At 49.9% G+C, this 27,735-nt stretch overlaps 1 protein-coding gene across 1 annotated transcript; it reads left to right on the forward strand.

Annotated features, from left to right (window-relative positions):
* Positions 1-8,932: 8,932 nt before the first annotated feature.
* Positions 8,933-27,044, forward strand: SCAMP3 (secretory carrier membrane protein 3). Its single transcript, XM_075261482.1, has 9 exons — positions 8,933-9,011; positions 19,429-19,506; positions 19,616-19,753; positions 19,854-19,974; positions 20,293-20,421; positions 20,511-20,670; positions 26,024-26,125; positions 26,213-26,333; positions 26,423-27,044. Exons 1-9 carry the CDS (start codon positions 8,973-8,975, stop codon positions 26,564-26,566), a joined length of 1,032 nt encoding a protein of 343 aa, XP_075117583.1. The 5' UTR covers positions 8,933-8,972; the 3' UTR covers positions 26,567-27,044.
* The last annotated feature ends 691 nt before the right edge of the window (positions 27,045-27,735 follow it).

A 27,735-nucleotide genomic window follows, 5' to 3' on the forward strand; every position in this document is an offset into this window, starting at 1 on the left:
TACAGGGAGGTGTATACATGAGGGGAGGAGTATATATACTGTACAGGGAGGTGTATACGTGAGGGGAGGAGTATATATACTGTACAGGGAGGTATATACATGAGGGGAGGAGTATATATACTGTACAGGGAGGTATATACATGAGGAGAGGAGTATATATACTGTACAGGGAGGTATATACATGAGGGGAGGAGTATATATACTGTACAGGGAGGTGTATACGTGAGGGGAGGAGTATATATACTGTACAGTGAGGTATATACATGAGGGGAGGAGTATATATACTGTACAGGGAGGTATATACATGAGGGGAGGAGTATATATACTGTACAGTGAGGTATATACATGAGGGGAGGAGTATATATACTGTACAGGGAGGTATATACATGATGGGAGGAGTATATATACTGTACAGGGAGGTATATACATGAGGGGAGGAGTATATATACTGTACAGGGAGGTATATACATGAGGGGAGGAGTATATATACTGTACAGGGAGGTATATACATGAGGAGAGGAGTATATATACTGTACAGGGAGGTATATACATGAGGAGAGGAGTATATATACTGTACAGGGAGGTATATACATGAGGGGAGGAGTATATATACTGTACAGGGAGGTATATACATGAGGAGAGGAGTATATATACTGTACAGGGAGGTATATACATGAGGGGAGGAGTATATATATATACTGTACAGGGAAGTATATACATGGAAGGAGTATATATACTGTACAGGGAGGTATATACGTGAGGGGAGGAGTATATATACTGTACAGTGAGGTATATACGTGAGGGGAGGAGTATATATACTGTACAGTGAGGTATATACATGAGGAGAGGAGTATATATACTGTACAGGGAGGTATATACATGAGGGGAGGAGTATATATACTGTACAGGGAGGTATATACATGAGGGGAGGAGTATATATACTGTACAGGGAGGTATATACATGAGGGGAGGAGTATATATACTGTACAGGGAGGTATATACACGAGGGGAGGAGTATATATACTGTACAGTGAGGTATATACATGAGGAGAGGAGTATATATACTGTACAGGGAGGTATATACATGAGAAGAGGAGTATATATACTGTACAGGGAGGTGTATACATGAGGGGAGGAGTATATATACTGTACAGTGAGGTATATACATGAGGGGAGGAGTATATATACTGTACAGTGAGGTATATACATGAGGGGAGGAGTATATATACTGTACAGGGAGGTGTATACATGAGGGGAGGAGTATATATACTGTACAGGGAGGTGTATACATGAGGGGAGGAGTATATATACTGTACAGTGAGGTGTATACATGAGGGGAGGAGTATATATATTCTGTACAGTGAGGTATATACATGAGGAGAGGAGTATATATACTGTACAGGGAGGTGTATACATGAGGGGAGGAGTATATATACTGTACAGGGAGGTATATACATGAGGGGAGGAGTATATATACTGTACAGGGAGGTATATACATGAGGGGAGGAGTATATATACTGTACAGGGAGGTATATACATGAGGGGAGGAGTATATATACTGTACAGGGAGGTATATACATGAGGAGAGGAGTATATATACTGTACAGGGAGGTATATACATGAGGGGAGGAGTATATATACTGTACAGTGAGGTATATACATGAGGGGAGGAGTATATATATACTGTACAGTGAGGTATATACATGAGGAGAGGAGTATATATACTGTACAGGGAGGTATATACATGAGGGGAGGAGTATATATACTGTACAGTGAGGTGTATACATGAGGGGAGGAGTATATATATACTGTACAGGGAGGTATATACATGAGGGGAGGAGTATATATACTGTACAGGGAGGTGTATACATGAGGGGAGGAGTATATATACTGTACAGTGAGGTATATACATGAGGGGAGGAGTATATATATACTGTACAGTGAGGTATATACATGAGGAGAGGAGTATATATACTGTACAGGGAGGTGTATACATGAGGGGAGGAGTATATATACTGTACAGGGAGGTATATACATGAGGGGAGGAGTATATATACTGTACAGTGAGGTGTATACATGAGGGGAGGAGTATATATATACTGTACAGGGAGGTATATACATGAGGGGAGGAGTATATATACTGTACAGGGAGGTATATACATGAGGGGAGGAGTATATATACTGTACAGTGAGGTATATACATGAGGGGAGGAGTATATATACTGTACAGTGAGGTATATACATGAGGGGAGGAGTATATATACTGTACAGGGAGGTGTATACATGAGGGGAGGAGTATATATATACTGTACAGGGAGGTGTATACATGAGGGGAGGAGTATATATACTGTACAGGGAGGTATATACATGAGGGGAGGAGTATATATACTGTACAGGGAGGTATATACATGAGGGGAGGAGTATATATATATACTGTACAGGGAGGTATATACATGAGGGGAGGAGTATATATATACTGTACAGGGAGGTATATACATGAGGGGAGGAGTATATATACTGTACAGGGAGGTATGTACATGAGGGGAGGAGTATATATACTGTACAGGGAGGTGTATACATGAGGGGAGGAGTATATATACTGTACAGGGAGGTATATACATGAGGGGAGGAGTATTTATACTGTACAGGGAGGTTTATACATGAGGGGAGGAGTATATATACTGTACAGTGAGGTATATATATGAGGGGAGGAGTATATATACTGTACAGTGAGGTATATACATGAGGGGAGGAGTATATATACTGTACAGTGAGGTATATACATGAGGGGAGGAGTATATATACTGTACAGGGAGGTATATACATGAGGAGAGGAGTATATATACTGTACAGGGAGATATATACATGAGGGGAGGAGTATATATATATACTGTACAGGGAGGTGTATACATGAGGGGAGGAGTATATATATATACTGTACAGTGAGGTATATACATGATGGGAGGAGTATATATACTGTACAGGGAGGTATATACATGAGGGGAGGAGTATATATACTGTACAGTGAGGTATATACATGAGGGGAGGAGTATATATACTGTACAGTGAGGTATATACATGAGGGGAGGAGTATATATACTGTACAGGGAGGTATATACGTGAGGGGAGGAGTATATATACTATACAGTGAGGTATATACGTGAGGGGAGGAGTATATATACTGTACAGTGAGGTATATACATGAGGAGAGGAGTATATATACTGTACAGGGAGGTATATACATGAGGGGAGGAGTATATATATATATACTGTACAGGAAGGTATATACATGAGGGGAGGAGTATATATACTGTACAGGGAGGTATATACATGAGAGGAGGAGTATATATACTGTACATTGAGGTATATACATGAGGGGAGGAGTATATATACTGTACAGTAAGGTGTATACATGAGGGGAGGAGTATATATACTGTACAGGGAGGTGTATACATGAGGGGAGGAGTATATATACTGTACAGTGAGGTATATACATGAGGGGAGGAGTATATATACTGTACAGGGAGGTATATACATGAGGGGAGGAGTATATATACTGTACAGTGAGGTATATACATGAGGGGAGGAGTATATATACTGTACAGGGAGGTATATACATGAGGGGAGGAGTATATATACTGTACAGGGAGGTATATACATGAGGGGAGGAGTATATATACTGTACAGGGAGGTATATACATGAGGGGAGGAGTATATATACTGTACAGGGAGGTATATACATGAGGGGAGGAGTATATATACTGTACAGTGAGGTATATACATGAGGGCAGGAGTATATATACTGTACAGGGAGGTATATACATGAGAGGAGGAGTATATATACTGTACAGTGAAGTATATACATGAGGGGAGGAGTATATATACTGTACAGTGAGGTATATACATGAGGGGAGGAGTGTATATATATATACTGTACAGGGAGGTATATACATGAGGGGAAGAGTATATATACTGTACAGGGAGGTATATACATGAGGGGAGGAGTATATATACTGTACAGGGAGGTATATACATGAGGAGAGGAGTATATATACTGTACAGGGAGGTGTATACATGAGGGGAGGAGTATATATACAGTACAGGGAGGTGTATACATGAGGGGAGGAGTATATATACTGTACAGGGAGGTATATACATGAGGGGAGGAGTATATATACTGTACAGGGAGGTATATACATGAGGGGAGGAGTATATATACTGTACAGTGAGGTATATACATGAGGGGAGGAGTATATATACTGTACAGGGAGGTATATACATGATGGGAGGAGTATATATACTGTACAGGGAGGTGTATACATGAGGGGAGGAGTATATATACTGTACAGGGAGGTATATACATGAGGGGAGGAGCATATATACTGTACAGGGAGGTATATACATGATGGGAGGAGTATATATACTGTACAGTGAGGTATATACATGAGGGGAGGAGTATATATACTGTACAGTGAGGTATATACATGAGGGGAGGAGTATATATATACTGTACAGTGAGGTATATATATGAGGAGAGGAGTATATATACTGTACAGTGAGGTATATACATGAGGGGAGGAGTATATATACTGTACAGGGAGGTATATACATGAGGGGAGGAGTATATATACTGTACAGTGAGGTATATACATGAGGGGAGGAGTATATATACTGTACAGTGAGTTGTATACATGAGGGGAGGAGTATATATATACTGTACAGGGAGGTATATACATGAGGGGAGGAGTATATATACTGTACAGGGAGGTGTATACATGAGGGGAGGAGTATATATACTGTACAGTGAGGTATATACATGAGGGGAGGAGTATATATACTGTACAGGGAGGTATATACATGAGGGGAGGAGTATATATACTGTACAGGGAGGTGTATACATGAGGGGAGGAGTATATATACTGTACAGGGAGGTATATACATGAGGGGAGGAGTATATATACTGTACAGGGAGGTGTATACATGAGGGGAGGAGTATATATACTGTACAGGGAGGTGTATACATGAGGGGAGGAGTATATATACTGTACAGGGAGGTATATACATGAGGGGAGGAGTATATATACTGTACAGGGAGGTATATACATGAGGGGAGGAGTATATATACTGTACAGTGAGGTATATACATGAGGGGAGGAGTATATATACTGTACAGGGAGGTATATACATGAGGGGAGGAGTATATATACTGTACAGGGAGGTATATACATGAGGGGAGGAGTATATATACTGTACAGGGAGGTATATACATGAGGGGAGGAGTATATATACTGTACAGGGAGGTGTATACATGAGGGGAGGAGTATATATACTGTACAGGGAGGTATATACATGAGGGGAGGAGTATATATACTGTACAGGGAGGTATATACATGAGGAGAGGAGTATATATACTGTACAGGGAGGTATATACATGAGGAGAGGAGTATATATACTGTACAGGGAGGTATATACATGAGGGGAGGAGTATATATACTGTACAGTGAGGTATATACATGAGGGGAGGAGTATATATACTGTACAGGGAGGTGTATACATGAGGGGAGGAGTATATATACTGTACAGGGAGGTATATACATGAGGGGAGGAGTATATATACTGTACAGTGAGGTATATACATGAGGAGAGGAGTATATATACTGTACAGGGAGGTATATACATGAGGGGAGGAGTATATATATACTGTACAGGGAGGTATATACATGAGGGGAGGAGTATATATACTGTACAGGGAGGTGTATACATGAGGGGAGGAGTATATATACTGTACAGTGAGGTATATACATGAGGGGAGGAGTATATATACTGTACAGTGAGGTATATACATGAGGGGAGGAGTATATATACTGTACAGGGAGGTATATACATGAGGGGAGGAGTATATATACTGTACAGTGAGGTATATACATGAGGGGAGGAGTATATATACTGTACAGGGAGGTGAATACATGAGGGGAGGAGTATATATACTGTACAGTGAGGTATATACATGAGGAGAGGAGTATATATACTGTACAGGGAGGTATATACATGAGGGGAGGAGTATATATACTGTACAGGGAGGTATATACATGAGGGGAGGAGTATATATACTGTACAGGGAGGTATATACATGAGGAGAGGAGTATATATACTGTACAGGGAGGTATATACATGAGGGGAGGAGTATATATACTGTACAGTGAGGTATATACATGAGGAGAGGAGTATATATACTGTACAGTGAGGTATATACATGAGGGGAGGAGTATATATACTGTACAGGGAGGTGTATACATGATGGGAGGAGTATATATATACTGTACAGGGAGGTATATACATGAGGGGAGGAGTATATATACTGTACAGGGAGGTGTATACATGAGGGGAGGAGTATATATACTGTACAGGGAGGTGTATACATGAGGGGAGGAGTATATATACTGTACAGTGAGGTATATACATGAGGGGAGGAGTATATATACTGTACAGGGAGGTATATACATGAGGGGAGGAGTATATATACTGTACAGTGAGGTGTATACATGAGGGGAGGAGTATATATACTGTACAGGGAGGTGTATACATGAGGGGAGGAGTATATATACTGTACAGGGAGGTATATACATGAGGGGAGGAGTATATATACTGTACAGTGAGGTATATACATGAGGGGAGGAGTATATATACTGTACAGGGAGGTATATACATGAGGAGAGGAGTATATATACTGTACAGTGAGGTATATACATGAGGGGAGGAGTATATATACTGTACAGTGAGGTATATACATGAGGGGAGGAGTATATATACTGTACAGTGAGGTATATACATGAGGGGAGGAGTATATATACTGTACAGGGAGGTATATACATGAGGGGAGGAGTATATATACTGTACAGGGAGGTGTATACATGAGGGGAGGAGTATATATATATACTGTACAGGGAGGTGTATACATGAGGGGAGGAGTATATATACTGTACAGGGAGGTATATACATGAGGGGAGGAGTATATATACTGTACAGGGAGGTATATACATGAGGAGAGGAGTATATATACTGTACAGGGAGGTATATACATGAGGGGAGGAGTATATATACTGTACAGTGAGGTATATACATGAGGGGAGGAGTATATATACTGTACAGGGAGGTATATACATGAGGAGAGGAGTATATATACTGTACAGGGAGGTATATACATGAGGGGAGGAGTATATATACTGTACAGTGAGGTATATACATGAGGGGAGGAGTATATATACTGTACAGGGAGGTATATACATGAGGGGAGGAGTATATATACTGTACAGGGAGGTGTATACATGAGGGGAGGAGTATATATACTGTACAGTGAGGTATATACATGAGGGGAGGAGTATATATACTGTACAGTGAGGTATATACATGAGGGGAGGAGTATATATACTGTACAGGGAGGTGTATACATGAGGGGAGGAGTATATATACTGTACAGGGAGGTATATACATGAGGGGAGGAGTATATATACTGTACAGGGAGGTATATACACGAGGGGAGGAGTATATATACTGTACAGGGAGGTATATACACGAGGGGAGGAGTATATATACTGTACAGGGAGGTATATACATGAGGGGAGGAGTATATATACTGTACAGGGAGGTGTATACATGAGGGGAGGAGTATATATACTGTACAGGGAGGTGTATACATGAGGGGAGGAGTATATATACTGTACAGGGAGGTATATACACGAGGGGAGGAGTATATATACTGTACAGGGAGGTATATACACGAGGGGAGGAGTATATATACTGTACAGGGAGGTATATACATGAGGGGAGGAGTATATATACTGTACAGGGAGGTATATACATGAGGGGAGGAGTATATATACTGTACAGTGAGGTATATACACGAGGGGAGGAGTATATATACTGTACAGGGAGGTATATACATGAGGGGAGGAGTATATATACTGTACAGGGAGGTTTATACATGAGGGGAGGAGTATATATACTGTACAGGGAGGTATATATGTACAGGGAGGTATATACATGAGGGGAGGAGTATATATATATACTGTACAGGGAGGTATATACATGAGGAGAGGAGTATATATACTGTACAGTGAGGTATATACATGAGGGGAGGAGTATATATACTGTACAGGGAGGTATATACACGAGGGGAGGAGTATATATACTGTACAGGGAGGTATATACATGAGGGGAGGAGTATATATACTGTACAGTGAGGTATATACATGAGGGGAGGAGTATATATACTGTACAGGGAGGTATATACATGAGGGGAGGAGTATATATACTGTACAGGGAGGTATATACATGAGGGGAGGAGTATATATACTGTACAGGGAGGTATATACATGAGGGGAGGAGTATATATACTGTACAGGGAGGTATATACATGAGGGGAGGAGTATATATACTGTACAGGGAGGTATATACATGAGGGGAGGAGTATATATACTGTACAGGGAGGTATATACATGAGGGGAGGAGTATATATACTGTACAGGGAGGTATATACATGAGGGGAGGAGTATATATACTGTACAGGGAGGTATATACATGAGGGGAGGAGTATATATACTGTACAGGGAGGTATATACATGAGGGGAGGAGTATATATACTGTACAGTAAGGTGTATACATGAGGGGAGGAGTATATATACTGTACAGTGAGGTATATACATGAGGGGAGGAGTATATGCAGATGTAGTTATATATAGGTCCTCTGTAGCTCCTCCCCCTCATGCACCTATAGGCTTATTCTATAATATATGCAGATTAGGGGGAGGAGTCTGCTTATCTGACTATATACAGAGGCGGGCACAGATGACGTCATCCAGCCGCTGCGCCGCTGTCACGGGGTGTGGTGACGTCACGGTCACGGGTTCCGCATGTGACCGGCTTTTCCCGACGCTTCCGGGTTGTTCTTCCGCCAATCAGAGCAGAGCAGAGAGATGGCGGCGCCGTACAGCGAGATCGACAACCCCTTCCAGGTAGTGAGACGATGTGATTGTACAGGCGATGGGGACCGATCTGTCTCGTGATCTCCAGTCTGTCCTGTAGTGGATTGTATTAGTGCTGGGAGAAGTGGCCGCACAGATGCGATAAGATCCTGCCACTGACCACCCGAGCTGTACATGATGGCAGTGCTGTATGTGTAATGTATGGGGGCCGATGGGGGGTAACGTAATGGTGCTGGGGGCCGACGGGGGTAACGTAACGGCGCTGGGGGCCGATGGGGGGTAACGTAACGGCGCTGGGGGCCGACGGGGGTAACGTAATGGCGCCGGGGGATGACGGGTGTAACGTAACGGCGCCGGGGGCCGACGGGGGTAACGTAATGGCGCTGGGGGCCGACTGGGGTAACGTATTGGCGCTGGGGGCCGACTGGGGTAATGTAACCGCGCTGGGGGCCAACGGGGGTAATGTAACGGCGCCGGGGGCCGACGGGGGGCGTAACGTAACGGCGCTGGGGGCCAACGGGGGTAACGTAACGGCGCTGGGGGCCGACGGGGGTAACGTAACGGCGCTGGCTATCCAGCACTGATATTGGGAGCATTGTCAGACATGTCGGGGTCTCCCTGTTTCTCTGTAATGTGAGGGGAGACCCCGTGTATAAGGCCGTGTTCACACTATGGTAGCAGTAATCTCCGCAGCTCCAGGGCTCAGTCACTTCCTCCACCTCACAGGACACAGAAGGGGCGTAACTGAGACCCCAACCAGACCCTGCTCCAAATAACCACCTGGTACAGACCAGGACCAGACCCTGTAAATAAGAAAACCCCCTATAGACCCAGGACCAGACCCCCCTATAGATGTAGGACCAGATCCCTGAAGTACAGACCTCCTATAGACCCCAGACCCACTAAGAAAGGACCAATTATAGACCCCAGACCAGACCTCCTATAGACCCCAGACCTCCTATAGACCCCAGACCTCCTATAGACCCCAGACCTCCTATAGACCCCAGACCTCCTATAGACCCCAGACCTCCTATAGACCCCAGACCTCCTATAGACCCCAGACCTCCTATAGACCCCAGACCTCCTATAGACCCCAGACCTCCTATAGACCCCAGACCTCCTATAGACCCCAGACCTCCTATAGACCCCAGACCTCCTATAGACCCCAGACCTCCTATAGACCCCAGACCTCCTATAGACCCCAGACCTCCTATAGACCCCAGACCTCCTATAGACCCCAGACCTCCTATAGACCCCAGACCTCCTATAGACCCCAGACCTCCTATAGACCCCAGACCTCCTATAGACCCCAGACCTCCTATAGACCCCAGACCTCCTATAGACCCCAGACCTCCTATAGACCCCAGACCTCCTATAGACCCCAGACCTCCTATAGACCCCAGACCTCCTATAGACCCCAGACCTCCTATAGACCCCAGACCTCCTTCTATACCCCAGACCAGACCTGCTTCTATACCCCAGACCAGACCTCCTTCTATACCCCAGACCAGACCTCCTTCTATACCCCAGACCAGACCTCCTTCTATACCCCAGACCAGACCTCCTTCTATACCCCAGACCAGACCTCCTATAGACCCCAGACCAGACCTCCTATAGACCCCAGACCAGACCTCCTATAGACCCCAGACCAGACCTCCTATAGACCCCAGACCAGACCTCCTATAGACCCCAGACCTCCTATAGACCCCAGACCTCCTATAGACCCCAGACCTCCTATAGACCCCAGACCTCCTATAGACCCCAGACCTCCTATAGACCCCAGACCTCCTATAGACCCCAGACCTCCTATAGACCCCAGACCTCCTATAGACCCCAGACCTCCTATAGACCCCAGATCAGACCTCCTATAGACCCCAGATCAGACCTCCTATAGACCCCAGATCAGACCTCCTTTAGACCCCAGACCAGACCTCCTATAGACCCCAGACCAGACCTCCTATAGACCCCAGACCTCCTATAGACCCCAGACCTCCTATAGACCCCAAACCAGACCTCCTATAGACCCCAGACCAGACCTCCTATAGACCCCAGACCAGACCTCCTATAGACCCCAGATCAGACCTCCTATAGACCCCAGACCAGACCTCCTATAGACCCCAGACCAGACCTCCTATAGACCCCAGACCAGACCTCCTATAGACCCCAGACCAGACCTCCTATAGACCCCAGATCAGACCTCCTATAGACCCCAAACCAGACCTCCTATAGACCCCAAACCAGACCTCCTATAGACCCCAGATCAGACCTCCTATAGACCCCAAACCAGACCTCCTATAGACCCCAGATCAGACCTCCTATAGACCCCAAACCAGACCTCCTATAGACCCCAAACCAGACCTCCTATAGACCCCAGACCTCCTATAGACCCCAGACCAGACCTCCTATAGACCCCAGACCAGACCTCCTATAGACCCCAGACCAGACCTCCTATAGACCCCAGACCAGACCTCCTATAGACCCCAGACCTCCTATAGACCCCAGACCTCCTATAGACCCAGAGCCAAATTGTCTAAGTAAATATCTCCAAAATAAAGACCTCCTATCAACCCAGGACCAGAACCCTAAAATAAAGACCTCTTACAGACCCCAGACCAGACCTCCTATAAGCCCCAGACCTCCTGAATAAGGACCTCCTATAGATGCCAGACTAGACTGCCTAATAAGCCTTCATACAGACCACAGATTCACAAACTTTTTTTCCCTTGTAGACCACTTTCACAGTGTTACTGGTTTGGGTGGACCCCCTGCTGCTACATTTCTACCATATTCCCAAAACTCATCCAAAAGTGTGAAGTTTAGATCCAACATAGACCCCGTCGAGTCTCTTGTGGACCACTGGGAGTCCACCTGGACCACTTTAGGAATCTCTGATAGGGTGCATTCACACTACGTAACGCCGGGCGTGTATGAGAGCCGTACACGCCGGCATTACAGCAGACTGCCGAACACTTCCCATTCACTTCAATGGGAGCGCTCGTAAACGCCGCTGTTACGAGCGCTCCCATTGAAGTGAATGGGAAGTGCTCGGCAGCCCTGCTGTAACGCCGGCGTGTACGGCTCTCATACACGCCCGGCGTTACGTAGTGTGAATGCACCCATAGACCCTAAACTAGAACCCCCTAAAGATCTCCTATAGACCCCAGACCAAACGATCCAGTATGTTGATTACCAGGGACTGTTCTGCACTGTCTAGTACGTGGATTCTCGGGATTGTCCACTACTCTCCGCTACACGAACTACCGGGTACATGGAGATTACCGGGGACTGTCCGCTACTCTCCGGTACATGGATTACCAGGGACTGTCCGCTACTCTCCGGTACATGGATTCTCGGGATTGTCCACTACTCTCCGGTACATGGATTACCAGGGACTGTCCACTACATGGATTACCGGGGACTGTCCGCTACTCTCCGGTACATGGATTACCAGGGACTGTCCACTACTCTCCGGTACATGGATTACCGTGGACTCTCCACTACTCTCCGGTACACGAATTACCGGGTACATGGAGATTACCGGGGACTGTCCGCTACTCTCCGGTACATGGATTACCGGGGACTGTCCACTACATGGATTACCGGGGACTGTCCGCTACTCTCCGGTACATGGATTACTGGGGACTGTCCACTACATGGATTACCGTGGACTCTCCACTACTCTCCGGTACACGAATTACCAGGTACATGGAGATTACCGGGGACTGTCCACTACTCTCCGGTACACGGATTAGCGGGGACTGTCCGCTACTCTCCGGTACATTGAGATTACTGAGACTGTCCGCTACTCTCCGGTACATGGATTACCGGGGACTGTCCACTACTCTCCGGTACATGGATTACCGTGGACTCTCCACTACTGTCCGGTACACGAATTACCGGGGACTGTCCACTACTCTCCGGTACATGGATTACCGGGGACTGTCCACTACTCTCCGGTACATGGATTACCAGGGACTGTCTGCTACTCTCCGGTACATGGATTACCGGGACCTGTCCACTACTCTCCGATACATTGAGATTACTGAGACTGTCCACTACTCTCCGGTACATGGATTACCGTGGACTCTCCACTACTCTCCGGTACACGAATAACCGGGTACATGGAGATTACCGGGGACTGTCCACTACTCTCCGGTACATGGATTACCGGGGACTGTCCGCTACTCTCCGGTACATGGATTACCGGGGACTGTCCACTACTCTCCGGTACATGGATTACCGTGGACTCTCCACTACTGTCCGGTACATGAATTACCGGGGACTGTCCACTACTCTCCGGTACATGGATTACCGGGGACTGTCCACTACTCTCCGGTACATGGATTACCGGGGACTGTCCACTACTCTCCGGTACATGGATTACCGGGGACTGTCCACTACTCTCCGGTACATGGATTACCGGGACCTGTCCACTACTCTCCGATACATTGAGATTACTGAGACTGTCCACTACTCTCCGGTACATGGATTACCGTGGACTCTCCACTACTCTCCGGTACACGAATAACCGGGTACATGGAGATTACCGGGGACTGTCCACTACTCTCCGGTACATGGATTACCGGGGACTGTCCGCTACTCTCCGGTACATGGATTACCGGGGACTGTCCACTACATGGATTACCGGGGACTGTCCGCTACTCTCCGGTACATTGAGATTACTGAGAGTGTCCGCTACTCTCCGGTACATGGATTACCGGGGACTGTCCACTACATGGATTACCGGGGACTGTCCGCTACTCTCCGGTACATTGAGATTACTGAGACTGTCCGATACTCTCCGGTACATGGATTACCGGGGACTGTCCACTACTCTCTGGTACATGCATTACCGTGGACTCTCCACTACTCTCCGGTACACGAATTACCGGGTACATGGAGATTACCGGGGACTGTCCACTACTCTCCGGTACACGGATTGCCGGGGACTGTCCGCTACTCTCCGGTACATGGATTACCGGGGACTGTCCACTACATGGATTACCGGGGACTGTCCGCTACTCTCCGGTACATTGAGATTACTGAGACTGTCCGCTATTCTCCGGTACATGGATTACCGGGGACTGTCCACTACTCTCCGGTACATGGATTACCGGGGACTCTCCACTACTCTCCGGTACACGAATTACCGGGTACATGGAGATTACCGGGGACTGTCCGCTACTCTCCGGTACATGGATTACCGGGGACTGTCCACTACTCTCCGGTACATGGATTACCGGGGACTGTCCACTACTCTCCGGTACATGGATTACCGGGGACTGTCCGCTACTCTCCAGTACATGGATTACCGTGGACACTCCACTACTCTCTGGTACATGGATTACCGGGGACTGTCCGCTACTCTCCGGTACATGGATTACCGGGGACTGTCCACTACTCTCCGGTACATGGATTACCGGGGACTCTCCACTACTCTCCGTTACACAAATTACCGGGTACATGGAGATTACCGGGGACTGTCCTGCTACTCTCCGGTACATGGATTACCGGGGACTGTCCACTACTCTCCGGTACATGGATTACTGTGGACTCTCCACTACTCTCTGGTACATGGATTACCGGGGACTGTCCACTACTGTCCGGTACATGGATTACCAGGGACTGTCCACTACTCTCCGGTACAAGGATTACCGGGGACTGTCCACTACTCTCCAGTACATGGATTACCGTGGACACTCCACTACTCTCTGGTACATGGATTACCGGGGACTGTCCGCTACTCTCCAGTACATGGATTACCGGGGACTGTCCGCTACTCTCCAGTACATGGATTCTCGGGACTGTCCACTACTCTCTGGTACATGGATTACCGGGGACTGTCCACTACATGGATTCTCGGGACTGTCCACTACTCTCCGGTACATGGATTACCGGGGACTGTCCACTACTCTCTGGTACATGTATTCTCGGGACTATCTGCTACTCTCTGGTACATGGATTACCGGGGACTATCCGCTACTCTCCGGTACATGGATTACCAGGGACTGTCCACTACTCTCCAGTACATGGATTCTCGGGACTGTCCACCACTCTCCGTTACATGGATTACCGGGGGCTGTCCACTACTCTCCGGTACATGGATTACCGGGGACTGTCCGCTACTCTCCGGTACATGGATTCTCGGGACTGTCCACTACTCTCCGGTACATGGATTACCGGGGACTGTCCACTACTCTCCGGTACATGGATTACCGGGGACTGTCCGCTACTCTCCGGTACATGGATTACCGGGGACTGTCCGCTACTCTCCGGTACATGGATTCTCGGGACTGTCCACTACTCTCTGGTACATGGATTACCGGGGACTGTCCACTACTCTCCGGTACATGGATTACCGGGGACTGTCCACTACTCTCCGGTACATGGATTACCGGGGACTGTCCACTACTCTCCGGTACATGGATTACCGGGGACTGTCCGCTACTCTCCGGTACATTGAGATTACTGAGACTGTCCGCTACTCTCCGGTACATGGATTACCAGGGACTGTCCACTACTCTCCGGTACATGGATTACCGGGGACTGTCCGCTACTCTCCGGTACATTGAGATTACTGAGACTGTCCACTACTCTCCGGTACATGGATTACCGGGGACTGTCCACTACTCTCCGGTACATGGATTACCGGGGACTGTCCACTACTCTCCGGTACATGGATTACCGGGGACTGTCCACTACTCTCCGGTACATGGATTACCGGGGACTGTCCACTACTCTCCGGTACATGGATTACCGGGGACTGTCCACTACTCTCCGGTACATGGATTACCGGGGACTGTCCACTACTCTCCGGTACATGGATTACCGGGGACTGTCCACTACTCTCCGGTACATGGATTACCGGGGACTGTCCGCTACTCTCCGGTACATTGAGATTACTGAGACTGTCCGCTACTCTCCGGTACATGGATTACCGGGGACTGTCCACTACTCTCTGGTACATGGATTACCGGGGACTGTCCGCTACTCTCCGGTACATGGATTACCGGGGACTGTCCGCTACTCTCCGGTACATGGATTACCGGGGACTGTCCGCTACTCTCCGGTACATGGATTACCGGGGACTGTCCACTACTCTCCGGTACATGGATTACCGGGGACTCTCCACTACTCTCCGTTACACAAATTACCGGGTACATGGAGATTACCGGGGACTGTCCTGCTACTCTCCGGTACATGGATTACCGGGGACTGTCCGCTACTCTCCGGTACATGGATTACCGGGGACTGTCCGCTACTCTCCTGTACATGGATTACCGGGGACTGTCCGCTACTCTCCAGTACATGGATTACCGGGGACTGTCCGCTACTCTCCAGTACATGGATTCTCGGGACTGTCCACTACTCTCCGGTACATGGATTACCGGGGACTGTCCACTACATGGATTCTCGGGACTGTCCACTACTCTCCGGTACATGGATTACCGGGGACTGTCCACTACTCTCCGGTACATGGATTACCGGGGACTGTCCACTACTCTCTGGTACATGTATTCTCGGGACTATCTGCTACTCTCTGGTACATGGATTACCGGGGACTATCCGCTACTCTCCGGTACATGGATTACCAGGGACTGTCCACTACTCTCCAGTACATGGATTCTCGGGACTGTCCACCACTCTCCGTTACATGGATTACCGGGGGCTGTCCACTACTCTCCGGTACATGGATTACCGGGGACTGTCCGCTACTCTCCGGTACATGGATTCTCGGGACTGTCCACTACTCTCCGGTACATGGATTACCGGGGACTGTCCACTACTCTCCGGTACATGGATTACCGGGGACTGTCCGCTACTCTCCGGTACATGGATTACCGGGGACTGTCCGCTACTCTCCGGTACATGGATTCTCGGGACTGTCCACTACTCTCTGGTACATGGATTACCGGGGACTGTCCACTACTCTCCGGTACATGGATTACCGGGGACTGTCCACTACTCTCCGGTACATGGATTACCGGGGACTGTCCACTACTCTCCGGTACATGGATTACCGGGGACTGTCCGCTACTCTCCGGTACATTGAGATTACTGAGACTGTCCGCTACTCTCCGGTACATGGATTACCAGGGACTGTCCACTACTCTCCGGTACATGGATTACCGGGGACTGTCCGCTACTCTCCGGTACATTGAGATTACTGAGACTGTCCACTACTCTCCGGTACATGGATTACCGGGGACTGTCCACTACTCTCCGGTACATGGATTACCGGGGACTGTCCACTACTCTCCGGTACATGGATTACCGGGGACTGTCCACTACTCTCCGGTACATGGATTACCGGGGACTGTCCACTACTCTCCGGTACATGGATTACCGGGGACTGTCCACTACTCTCCGGTACATGGATTACCGGGGACTGTCCACTACTCTCCGGTACATGGATTACCGGGGACTGTCCGCTACTCTCCGGTACATGGATTACCGGGGACTGTCCGCTACTCTCCGGTACATTGAGATTACTGAGACTGTCCGCTACTCTCCGGTACATGGATTACCGGGGACTGTCCGCTACTCTCTGGTACATGGATTACCGGGGACTGTCCGCTACTCTCCGGTACATGGATTACCGGGGACTGTCCGCTACTCTCCGGTACATGGATTACCGGGGACTGTCCGCTACTCTCCGGTACATGGATTACCGGGGACTGTCCACTACTCTCCGGTACATGGATTACCGGGGACTCTCCACTACTCTCCGTTACACAAATTACCGGGTACATGGAGATTACCGGGGACTGTCCTGCTACTCTCCGGTACATGGATTACCGGGGACTGTCCGCTACTCTCCGGTACATGGATTACCGGGGACTGTCCGCTACTCTCCTGTACATGGATTACCGGGGACTGTCCGCTACTCTCCAGTACATGGATTACCGGGGACTGTCCGCTACTCTCCAGTACATGGATTCTCGGGACTGTCCACTACTCTCCGGTACATGGATTACCGGGGACTGTCCACTACATGGATTCTCGGGACTGTCCACTACTCTCCGGTACATGGATTACCGGGGACTGTCCACTACTCTCCGGTACATGGATTACCGGGGACTGTCCACTACTCTCTGGTACATGTATTCTCGGGACTATCTGCTACTCTCTGGTACATGGATTACCGGGGACTATCCGCTACTCTCCGGTACATGGATTACCAGGGACTGTCCACTACTCTCCAGTACATGGATTCTCGGGACTGTCCACCACTCTCCGTTACATGGATTACCGGGGGCTGTCCACTACTCTCCGGTACATGGATTACCGGGGACTGTCCACTACTCTCTGGTACATGTATTCTCGGGACTATCTGCTACTCTCTGGTACATGGATTACCGGGGACTATCCGCTACTCTCCGGTACATGGATTACCAGGGACTGTCCACTACTCTCCGGTACATGGATTCTCGGGACTGTCCACTACTCTCCGGTACATGGATTCTCGGGACTGTCCACTACTCTCTGGTACATGGATTACCGGGGACTGTCCACTACTCTCCGGTACATGGATTACCGGGGACTGTCCGCTACTCTCCGTTACATGGATTACCGGGGACTGTCCGCTACTCTCCGTTACATGGATTACCGGGGACTGTCCGCTACTCTCCGGTACATGGATTACCGGGGACTGTCCGCTACTCTCCGGTACATGGATTACCGGGGACTGTCCGCTACTCTCCGGTACATGGATTCTCTGGATTGTCCGCTACTCTCCGGTACATGGATTACCGGGGACTGTCCACTACTCTCCGGTACATGGATTACCGGGGACTGTCCACTACTCTCCGGTACATGGATTACCGGGGACTGTCCGCTACTCTCCGGTACATGGATTACCAGGGACTGTCCACTACTCTCCGGTACATGGATTACCGGGGACTGTCCGCTACTCTCCGGTACATTGAGATTACTGAGACTGTCCACTACTCTCCGGTACATGGATTACCGGAGACTGTCCACTACATGGATTACCGGGGACTGTCCGCTACTCTCCGGTACATGGATTACCGGGGACTGTCCGCTACTCTCCGGTACATGGATTACCGGGGACTGTACGCTACTCTCCAGTACATGGATTCTCGGGACTGTCCACTACTCTCCGGTACATGGATTCTCTGGACTGTCCGCTTCTCTCCGGTACATGGATTCTCTGGACTGTCCGCTACTCTCCGGTACATGGATTCTCGGGACTGTCCGCTACTCTCCGTTACATGGATTACCGGGGACTGTCCGCTACTCTCCGGTACATGGATTCTCGGGACTGTCTGCTACTCTCCGGTACATGGATTACCGGGGACTGTCTGCTACTCTCCGGTACATGGATTACCGGGGACTGTCCGCTACTCTCCGGTACACAATTTTTTCCGCTGGCAGTCTTAATATATTCTTCACTAATTCCAGTCTGTTTCTTTGTTGCCCCCAGGACCCTGCGGTGATGGAGCATCGGCCCACCAGTCAGTATGCCACACTGGATGTCTACAATCCATTCGACAACCTAGGGGTGAGAATGCTGTTAATCAGTGTAGAGCGTCCATCTCCTCTCCCTCTCTGGTCCCATTGGTTGTTTTCTTAGGGCTACACGAATTCTGAAGATGTGTTGTTGGTTTCAGGTACCTCCACCTTACCACGAGCCATCAGTCCAACCAGCTGCCACTATGCCTGCCGCTACAATCCAGCCAACTGTTACTCCACCAGTCAAGAAACAAAGTCCCACCGAACCCAAGAACTACGGCTCCTACGGGACACAGGTAGAGATCCAGCGTGACCCATGACGGCGCATCTTCTTGTGTGGTGATGTTTCTACGCACTTTGCTCTTATTGTGCTTATTCTTCTTGCAACGTTTGAAGGAATCTACAGCGGCTGCCACCGCAGATTTATTACGTCGCCAGGAGGAACTGAACCGCAAGGCAGAAGAGTTGGACCGGAGAGAACGAGAGCTCCAGAACGCTGCGCTTGGTGGAGGCACATGTATGAACTCTAACTATTCGGCTAATGGAGGACAGTAATGGGTCAGGTAGACGGAGGATACGGGGACCCCGAGGGTCTGGGTGAGAGGGATGAATATTGGCAGGCAATGTGAGGGATGAACTAGATTGATGTGGGCTGGTAGGTATTGGGACTTCCATGGGTTGCGTTAGATCTCCGTGTCTAGTAGGTGGAAGGCTTGTAGGACATGTTAGGTTTTGTAGCTTTCCTGGATCACGCTGAGGTTTGGCCGTAGACATCTCTCACCCCTAACTGGGCTTATTTGTCAACTCATCCTTGCTTTCTCTTGTATGGTCCTAGCGAGACAGAATAACTGGCCGCCACTGCCATCGTTCTGTCCGGTCAAGCCTTGCTTCTACCAGGACATAGGTGTGGACATTCCCCAAGAATTCCAGAAGACGGTGTCCATCATGTACTACCTGTGGCTTGGTGCGTGTACAGACCTTCTTTGTGTTTAATATATATGTGCGGCCCGCTCCTGCTTGGTCCATTGATGTTTCTCCATGTTCTTCTTCCAGTTAGTGCAGGAACTCTGCTGCTGAATTTCCTGGCCTGTCTGGCCTTGTTCTGTGTAGATGGAAATCAAGGCTCTGGCTTTGGCATGTCCATCCTCTGGGCTATCCTCTTTACCCCTTGCTCATTTGTATGTTGGTACAGACCACTGTACAAGGCTTTCAGGTAAGATGTCCACAGATGACCTGATGTGACCCTTATACAGAGAATACAGCCAGGTGTCTCCTGCACCTCCTCCCTAGATGGCTTATCTCTCTAGATATGTACAGTCTCCTGCTACATCTCCTTCGATGTCTCCCTTTTCTAGATATGTAGTGTGTGTTGGCTCTCCTCCTCTTTTCTAGTGCCTGTTGGGTCTCCCGCTCCTCTTTTCTAGAGTCTGTCAAGTCTCCAACTTCTTTAGCTATGTAGTGCCTGTCAGGTCTCCCCACCCCCTTCTCTTTTCTAGAGCCTATTGGGTCTCCTGCTCCTCTTCTCTAGTGCCTGCCTGGTCTCCTGCTCCTCTTTTCTAGATTATGTTGGGTCTCCTCCTTCTCTTCTCTAGAGCCTGTCTGGTCTCCTCCTCCTCTTCTCTAGAGCCTGTCTGGTCTCCTCCTCCTCTTCTCTAGAGTCTGTCTGGTCTCCTCCTTCTCTTCTCTAGAGTCTGTCGGGTCTCCTCCTCTTCTCTAGTGCCTGTCTGGTCTCCTCCTTCTCTTCTCTAGAGTCTGTCGGGTCTCCTCCTTCTCTTCTCTAGTGCCTGTCGGGTCTCCTCCTTCTCTTCTCTAGTGCCTGTCGGGTCTCCTCCTTCTCTTCTCTAGTGCCTGTCGGGTCTCCTCCTTCTCTTCTCTAGAGCCTGTCTGGTCTCCTCCTCCTCCTCTTCTCTAGAGTCTGTCTGGTCTCCTCCTTCTCTTCTCTAGAGCCTGTCTGGTCTCCTCCTTCTCTTCTCTAGAGCCTGTCTGGTCTCCTCCTTCTCTTCTCTAGAGTCTGTCGGGTCTCCTCCTTCTCTTCTCTAGTGCCTGTCGGGTCTCCTCCTTCTCTTCTCTAGTGCCTGTCGGGTCTCCTCCTTCTCTTCTCTACTGCCTGTCGGGTCTCCTCCTTCTCTTCTCTAGAGCCTGTCTGGTCTCCTCCTTCTCTTCTCTAGAGCCTGTCTGGTCTCCTCCTTCTCTTCTCTAGTGCCTGTCGGGTCTCCTCCTTCTCTTCTCTAGAGCCTGTCTGGTCTCCTCCTTCTCTTCTCTAGAGCCTGTCTGGTCTCCTCCTTCTCTTCTCTAGTGCCTGTCTGGTCTCCTCCTCCTCTTCTCTAGTGCCTGTCTGGTCTCCTCCTCCTCTTCTCTAGTGCCTGTCTGGTCTCCTCCTCCTCTTCTCTAGTGCCTGTCTGGTCTCCTTCTCCTCTTCTCTAGTGCCTGTCTGGTCTCCTCCTCCTCCTCTTCTCTAGAGCCTGTCTGGTCTCCTCCTCCTCTTCTCTAGTGCCTGTCTGGTCTCCTCCTCCTCTTCTCTAGAGCCTGTCTGGTCTCCTCCTCCTCTTCTCTAGAGTCTGTCGGGTCTCCTCCTCCTCCTTCTCTTCTCTAGAGCCTGTCTGGTCTCCTCCTTCTCTTCTCTAGTGCCTGTCTGGTCTCCTCCTTCTCTTCTCTAGTGCCTGTCTGGTCTCCTCCTTCTCTTCTCTAGTGCCTGTCTGGTCTCCTCCTCCTCTTCTCTAGAGCCTGTCTGGTCTCCTCCTCCTCTTCTCTAGAGTCTGTTGGGTCTCCTCCTCCTCCTTCTCTTCTCTAGTGCCTGTCTGGTTTCCTCCTCCTCCTCCTTCTCTTCTCTAGTGCCTGTCTGGTCTCCTCCTCCTCTTCTCTAGTGCCTGTCTGGTCTCCTCCTCCTCTTCTCTAGAGCCTGTCTGGTCTCCTCCTCCTCCTCTTCTCTAGTGCCTGTCGGGTCTCCTCCTCCTCTTCTCTAGTGCCTGTCTGGTCTCCTCCTCCTCTTCTCTAGAGTCTGTCTGGTCTCCTCCTCTTCTCTAGTGCCTGTCTGGTCTCCTCCTTCTCTTCTCTAGTGCCTGTCTGGTCTCCTCCTCCTCTTCTCTAGTGCCTGTCTGGTCTCCTCCTTCTCTTCTCTAGTGCCTGTCTGGTCTCCTCCTCCTCTTCTCTAGTGCCTGTCTGGTCTCCTCCTCCTCTTCTCTAGTGCCTGTCTGGTCTCCTCCTCCTCTTCTCTAGTGCCTGTCTGGTCTCCTCCTTCTCTTCTCTAGAGCCTGTCTGGTCTCCTCCTTCTCTTCTCTAGTGCCTGTCTGGTCTCCTCCTCCTCTTCTCTAGTGCCTGTCGGGTCTCCTCCTTCTCTTCTCTAGAGTCTGTCTGGTCTCCTCCTTCTCTTCTCTAGAGCCTGTCTGGTCTCCTCCTCCTCCTTCTCTTCTCTAGTGCCTGTCTGGTCTCCTCCTTCTCTTCTCTAGTGCCTGTCTGGTCTCCTCCTTCTCTTCTCTAGAGCCTGTCTGGTCTCCTCCTCCTCCTCCTCTTCTCTAGTGCCTGTCGGGTCTCCTCCTCCTCTTCTCTAGAGCCTGTCTGGTCTCCTCCTTCTCTTCTCTAGAGCCTGTCTGGTCTCCTCCTTCTCTTCTCTAGAGCCTGTCTGGTCTCCTCCTCCTCTTCTCTAGTGCCTGTCTGGTCTCCTCCTCCTCTTCTCTAGTGCCTGTCTGGTCTCCTCCTCCTCCTCCTCTTCTCTAGTGCCTGTCGGGTCTCCTCCTCCTCTTCTCTAGTGCCTGTCGGGTCTCCTCCTCCTCTTCTCTAGAGCCTGTCTGGTCTCCTCCTTCTCTTCTCTAGAGCCTGTCTGGTCTCCTCCTTCTCTTCTCTAGTGCCTGTCTGGTCTCCTCCTCCTCTTCTCTAGTGCCTGTCTGGTCTCCTCCTCCTCTTCTCTAGTGCCTGTCTGGTCTCCTCCTCCTCTTCTCTAGTGCCTGTCTGGTCTCCTTCTCCTCTTCTCTAGTGCCTGTCTGGTCTCCTCCTCCTCCTCTTCTCTAGAGCCTGTCTGGTCTCCTCCTCCTCTTCTCTAGTGCCTGTCTGGTCTCCTCCTCCTCTTCTCTAGAGCCTGTCTGGTCTCCTCCTCCTCTTCTCTAGAGTCTGTCGGGTCTCCTCCTCCTCCTTCTCTTCTCTAGAGCCTGTCTGGTCTCCTCCTTCTCTTCTCTAGTGCCTGTCTGGTCTCCTCCTTCTCTTCTCTAGTGCCTGTCTGGTCTCCTCCTTCTCTTCTCTAGTGCCTGTCTGGTCTCCTCCTCCTCTTCTCTAGAGCCTGTCTGGTCTCCTCCTCCTCTTCTCTAGAGTCTGTTGGGTCTCCTCCTCCTCCTTCTCTTCTCTAGTGCCTGTCTGGTTTCCTCCTCCTCCTCCTTCTCTTCTCTAGTGCCTGTCTGGTCTCCTCCTCCTCTTCTCTAGTGCCTGTCTGGTCTCCTCCTCCTCTTCTCTAGAGCCTGTCTGGTCTCCTCCTCCTCCTCTTCTCTAGTGCCTGTCGGGTCTCCTCCTCCTCTTCTCTAGTGCCTGTCTGGTCTCCTCCTCCTCTTCTCTAGAGTCTGTCTGGTCTCCTCCTCTTCTCTAGTGCCTGTCTGGTCTCCTCCTTCTCTTCTCTAGTGCCTGTCTGGTCTCCTCCTCCTCTTCTCTAGTGCCTGTCTGGTCTCCTCCTTCTCTTCTCTAGTGCCTGTCTGGTCTCCTCCTCCTCTTCTCTAGTGCCTGTCTGGTCTCCTCCTCCTCTTCTCTAGTGCCTGTCTGGTCTCCTCCTCCTCTTCTCTAGTGCCTGTCTGGTCTCCTCCTTCTCTTCTCTAGAGCCTGTCTGGTCTCCTCCTTCTCTTCTCTAGTGCCTGTCTGGTCTCCTCCTCCTCTTCTCTAGTGCCTGTCGGGTCTCCTCCTTCTCTTCTCTAGAGTCTGTCTGGTCTCCTCCTTCTCTTCTCTAGAGCCTGTCTGGTCTCCTCCTCCTCCTTCTCTTCTCTAGTGCCTGTCTGGTCTCCTCCTTCTCTTCTCTAGTGCCTGTCTGGTCTCCTCCTTCTCTTCTCTAGAGCCTGTCTGGTCTCCTCCTCCTCCTCCTCTTCTCTAGTGCCTGTCGGGTCTCCTCCTCCTCTTCTCTAGAGCCTGTCTGGTCTCCTCCTTCTCTTCTCTAGAGCCTGTCTGGTCTCCTCCTCCTCTTCTCTAGTGCCTGTCGGGTCTCCTCCTTCTCTTCTCTAGAGCCTGTCTGGTCTCCTCCTCCTCTTCTCTAGTGCCTGTCGGGTCTCCTCCTCCTCTTCTCTAGTGCCTGTCGGGTCTCCTCCTTCTCTTCTCTAGTGCCTGTCGGGTCTCCTCCTTCTCTTCTCTAGAGTCTGTCTGGTCTCCTCCTTCTCTTCTCTAGAGCCTGTCTGGTCTCCTCCTCCTCTTCTCTAGTGCCTGTCTGGTCTCCTCCTTCTCTTCTCTAGAGCCTGTCTGGTCTCCTCCTTCTCTTCTCTAGTGCCTGTCTGGTCTCCTCCTTCTCTTCTCTAGTGCCTGTCTGGTCTCCTCCTCCTCTTCTCTAGTGCCTGTCTGGTCTCCTCCTCCTCTTCTCTAGTGCCTGTCTGGTCTCCTCCTCCTCTTCTCTAGTGCCTGTCTGGTCTCCTCCTCCTCTTCTCTAGTGCCTGTCTGGTCTCCTCCTTCTCTTCTTTAGTGCCTGTCTGGTCTCCTCCTTCTCTTCTCTAGAGCCTGTCTGGTCTCCTCCTTCTCTTCTCTAGTGCCTGTCTGGTCTCCTCCTCCTCTTCTCTAGTGCCTGTCTGGTCTCCTCCTTCTCTTCTCTAGAGCCTGTCTGGTCTCCTCCTCCTCTTCTCTAGAGCCTGTCTGGTCTCCTCCTTCTCTTCTCTAGTGCCTGTCTGGTCTCCTCCTCCTCTTCTCTAGTGCCTGTCTGGTCTCCTCCTTCTCTTCTTTAGTGCCTGTCTGGTCTCCTCCTTCTCTTCTCTAGAGCCTGTCTGGTCTCCTCCTTCTCTTCTCTAGTGCCTGTCTGGTCTCCTCCTCCTCTTCTCTAGTGCCTGTCTGGTCTCTAGCTTGGGCTCCCAGTATATCCGGAGCGCACACATACACGGGCTCCGTCATAGACTAGATGGAGCACAGTAAATGACTCTGTTTCTGATTGATTTTGAGCGGTTTCAGAGGCTTTGAAGTTATTTTCTCGTGATCAGATCTCAGTCCTTCCCGGGCTCTCGGCAGAATTCCCTTTCCTGTACTCTGCAGTGCAGCGCTCCTCACGTTCTTTTAGGATTACTCTGTAGGCCGGTGTCGTTTCAGATAAGTCGGGGTACGCCTGAGCACTCGCCCGCAGAGTATTTCAGAGAGGGCGTCTGCCATGTGGGAGGCTGAGATACCTCCAAGTATCCGAAGAAGTAGAAGATATTAATGTCCTTTATGGATGAGCCCAGGTAGCGAGTAATCCTGAGACTGAGCCCCTGACTCCAGGAGACGACCTCTAGGCTTAACCCCATGTATCCTGAACACTCCGGAGTTCTCCTCTTTGGGCCACAATCTGACACTTTCACGTTGCCCGTTCCGGGGGTTTGTAGTCCTCCACTGGCGCGCTGTAACTCTCTTTGATTCTCTCTCCTCAGGAGTGACAGTTCCTTCAATTTCTTTGTCTTCTTCTTCATCTACTTTGTCCAAGACGTTGTCTACGTGCTGGAGGCGGTGGGGATCCCTGGCTGGGGCTTCAGGTACAGTTGTGGGTGGGTGGTCTTACCCCGCGTGTATGGCAGGCCTGGATTATAATGCTCTCTTCTCCATACCTTTTCCCTTTCTAGCGGCTGGGTCACGGCGCTCGCTGCCTTGAGGCAGGGTCATGTCGGGGTGTCCGTGTTGATGATTCTAGTCGCGCTGCTTCTCACGGCCACCGCCACTATGGGCATCATCATGCTTAAGAGGGTGAGTGGTGACGCGGGGCGGTATATTCCTATGTATAGTGTGTTTTATTGTGGGTTCCTCTGTATTAACCCCTCCGATTCCTCCGGCAGATCCACTCCATTTACCGCCGCACCGGTGCCAGTTTCCAGAAGGCGCAGGAAGAATTTGCCGCTGGTGTTTTTTCCAACCCGGCCGTGCGTACAGCAGCGGGCAACGTAGCAGCAGGGGCCGCACAAGGTGCATTCAAGCCTTAGGATGGGACGTGACCAGAGCGCCATCTATCTGCAACATCCCTGCACTGTGGGAGTGTATTGCGGCAGCTTGTACAGACGTTGTCCTGACGCTCCGTGCCGGCCGCTCTTCATTAATGCTTGTGTGTCTGTATTAACACCATGTGGTCAGAGCTGTGAGTGTGACACTGTACCGGGGCGAGTGACACGTTGTCTGCGTCAGGCCATGTCTGTGGTTGTGTCATGCGCGTTTCCTTGGTAGGTGAGTAGGGGTATAACCCTACCCGCCAGGCCATAACACCTTCCCACTCAGGATTAACCCTTCTCTGCCTGTGGAGGGCTCTTTTCAGTTAATGCCGGGTGTCCCTGTGATGGTGGGAGGGGGGTATGCATGCCTCATGTTTACGTTCTGTTAAAGGGGTAATGCATGTAGTCGCCGACTGATCCTGGGTTGGGGTCTGTTGACCAGCTGATGCCAAATTAAACCATTTTATTAAGCCGATGTCTGCGTTGTCTTCTTTCATTTGTGTCGGGGTGGGGGGGCACCTCCGAGATGTGGAGATATATATATACACATCTGGGGGTGCAGCGGTGGACGGTCAGGCGTTCTGTCGTCACTTCGGAGGATCCCCGCACTATCACGGTATTACCCAGCATGGCTATCGGCCTGGCAGCGATGGCCTCTTTGGGCTGGGTAGAGTCCTGCAGAGCGCGCGGGGCGTGGGGGGGGGAGGCGTTGCTGGCTGCATTTGGCGCAGTAGCTGTTTAGGAATAGGAGGCATTAATAAAAGATGAGTTTGACGTTCATTTCCTTTCTGCTGACTGAAACCCGAGCAGACCTACAGGATCCAGATAAAAGGGTTCCATTAGAGCGCCGCTCCGCAGGGACATGGGGTGGGGGATGGGAGCAGTACTAGCCCTCTTATTACACCACAAGTGACTATGTTGGTGAGTGCTAGCTCTTCTATCCAAACCATCAAGTCGACAGTTATATATAGCCAGCCCTTATTATCCAGAAAGCGACCATTTCGCAGCACGTGGTCCTCGCCACAAGAGTCCCAGCTTCGCAGCGAGCCTGGCGGTCTAGTGCATCACTCGCTTCCTAGCACATTAGTGGCCTGATCGGTACAGCAAGTGAAGGGTTAAGACTTGCTGTCCCTTTAAATCTGTGACATCACAGGGCCCCATCCCCC

Source organism: Leptodactylus fuscus, unplaced genomic scaffold, assembly GCF_031893055.1.
Source record: "Leptodactylus fuscus isolate aLepFus1 unplaced genomic scaffold, aLepFus1.hap2 HAP2_SCAFFOLD_145, whole genome shotgun sequence".
NCBI classification, from domain to species: domain Eukaryota; kingdom Metazoa; phylum Chordata; class Amphibia; order Anura; family Leptodactylidae; genus Leptodactylus; species Leptodactylus fuscus.

What these genes read in the sequence shown, in the direction of transcription:
- SCAMP3 (XM_075261482.1), top strand. Translation starts at nt 8,973, where the DNA reads ATGGCGGCGCCGTACAGCGAGATCGACAACCCCTTCCAG. An exon ending in ACGGCTCCTACGGGACACAG is followed by an intron (nt 19,754 to 19,853) that starts GTAGAGATCCAG and finishes CAACGTTTGAAG; the next exon opens with GAATCTACAGCGGCTGCCAC. An exon ending in ATCCCTGGCTGGGGCTTCAG is followed by an intron (nt 26,126 to 26,212) that starts GTACAGTTGTGG and finishes TTCCCTTTCTAG; the next exon opens with CGGCTGGGTCACGGCGCTCG.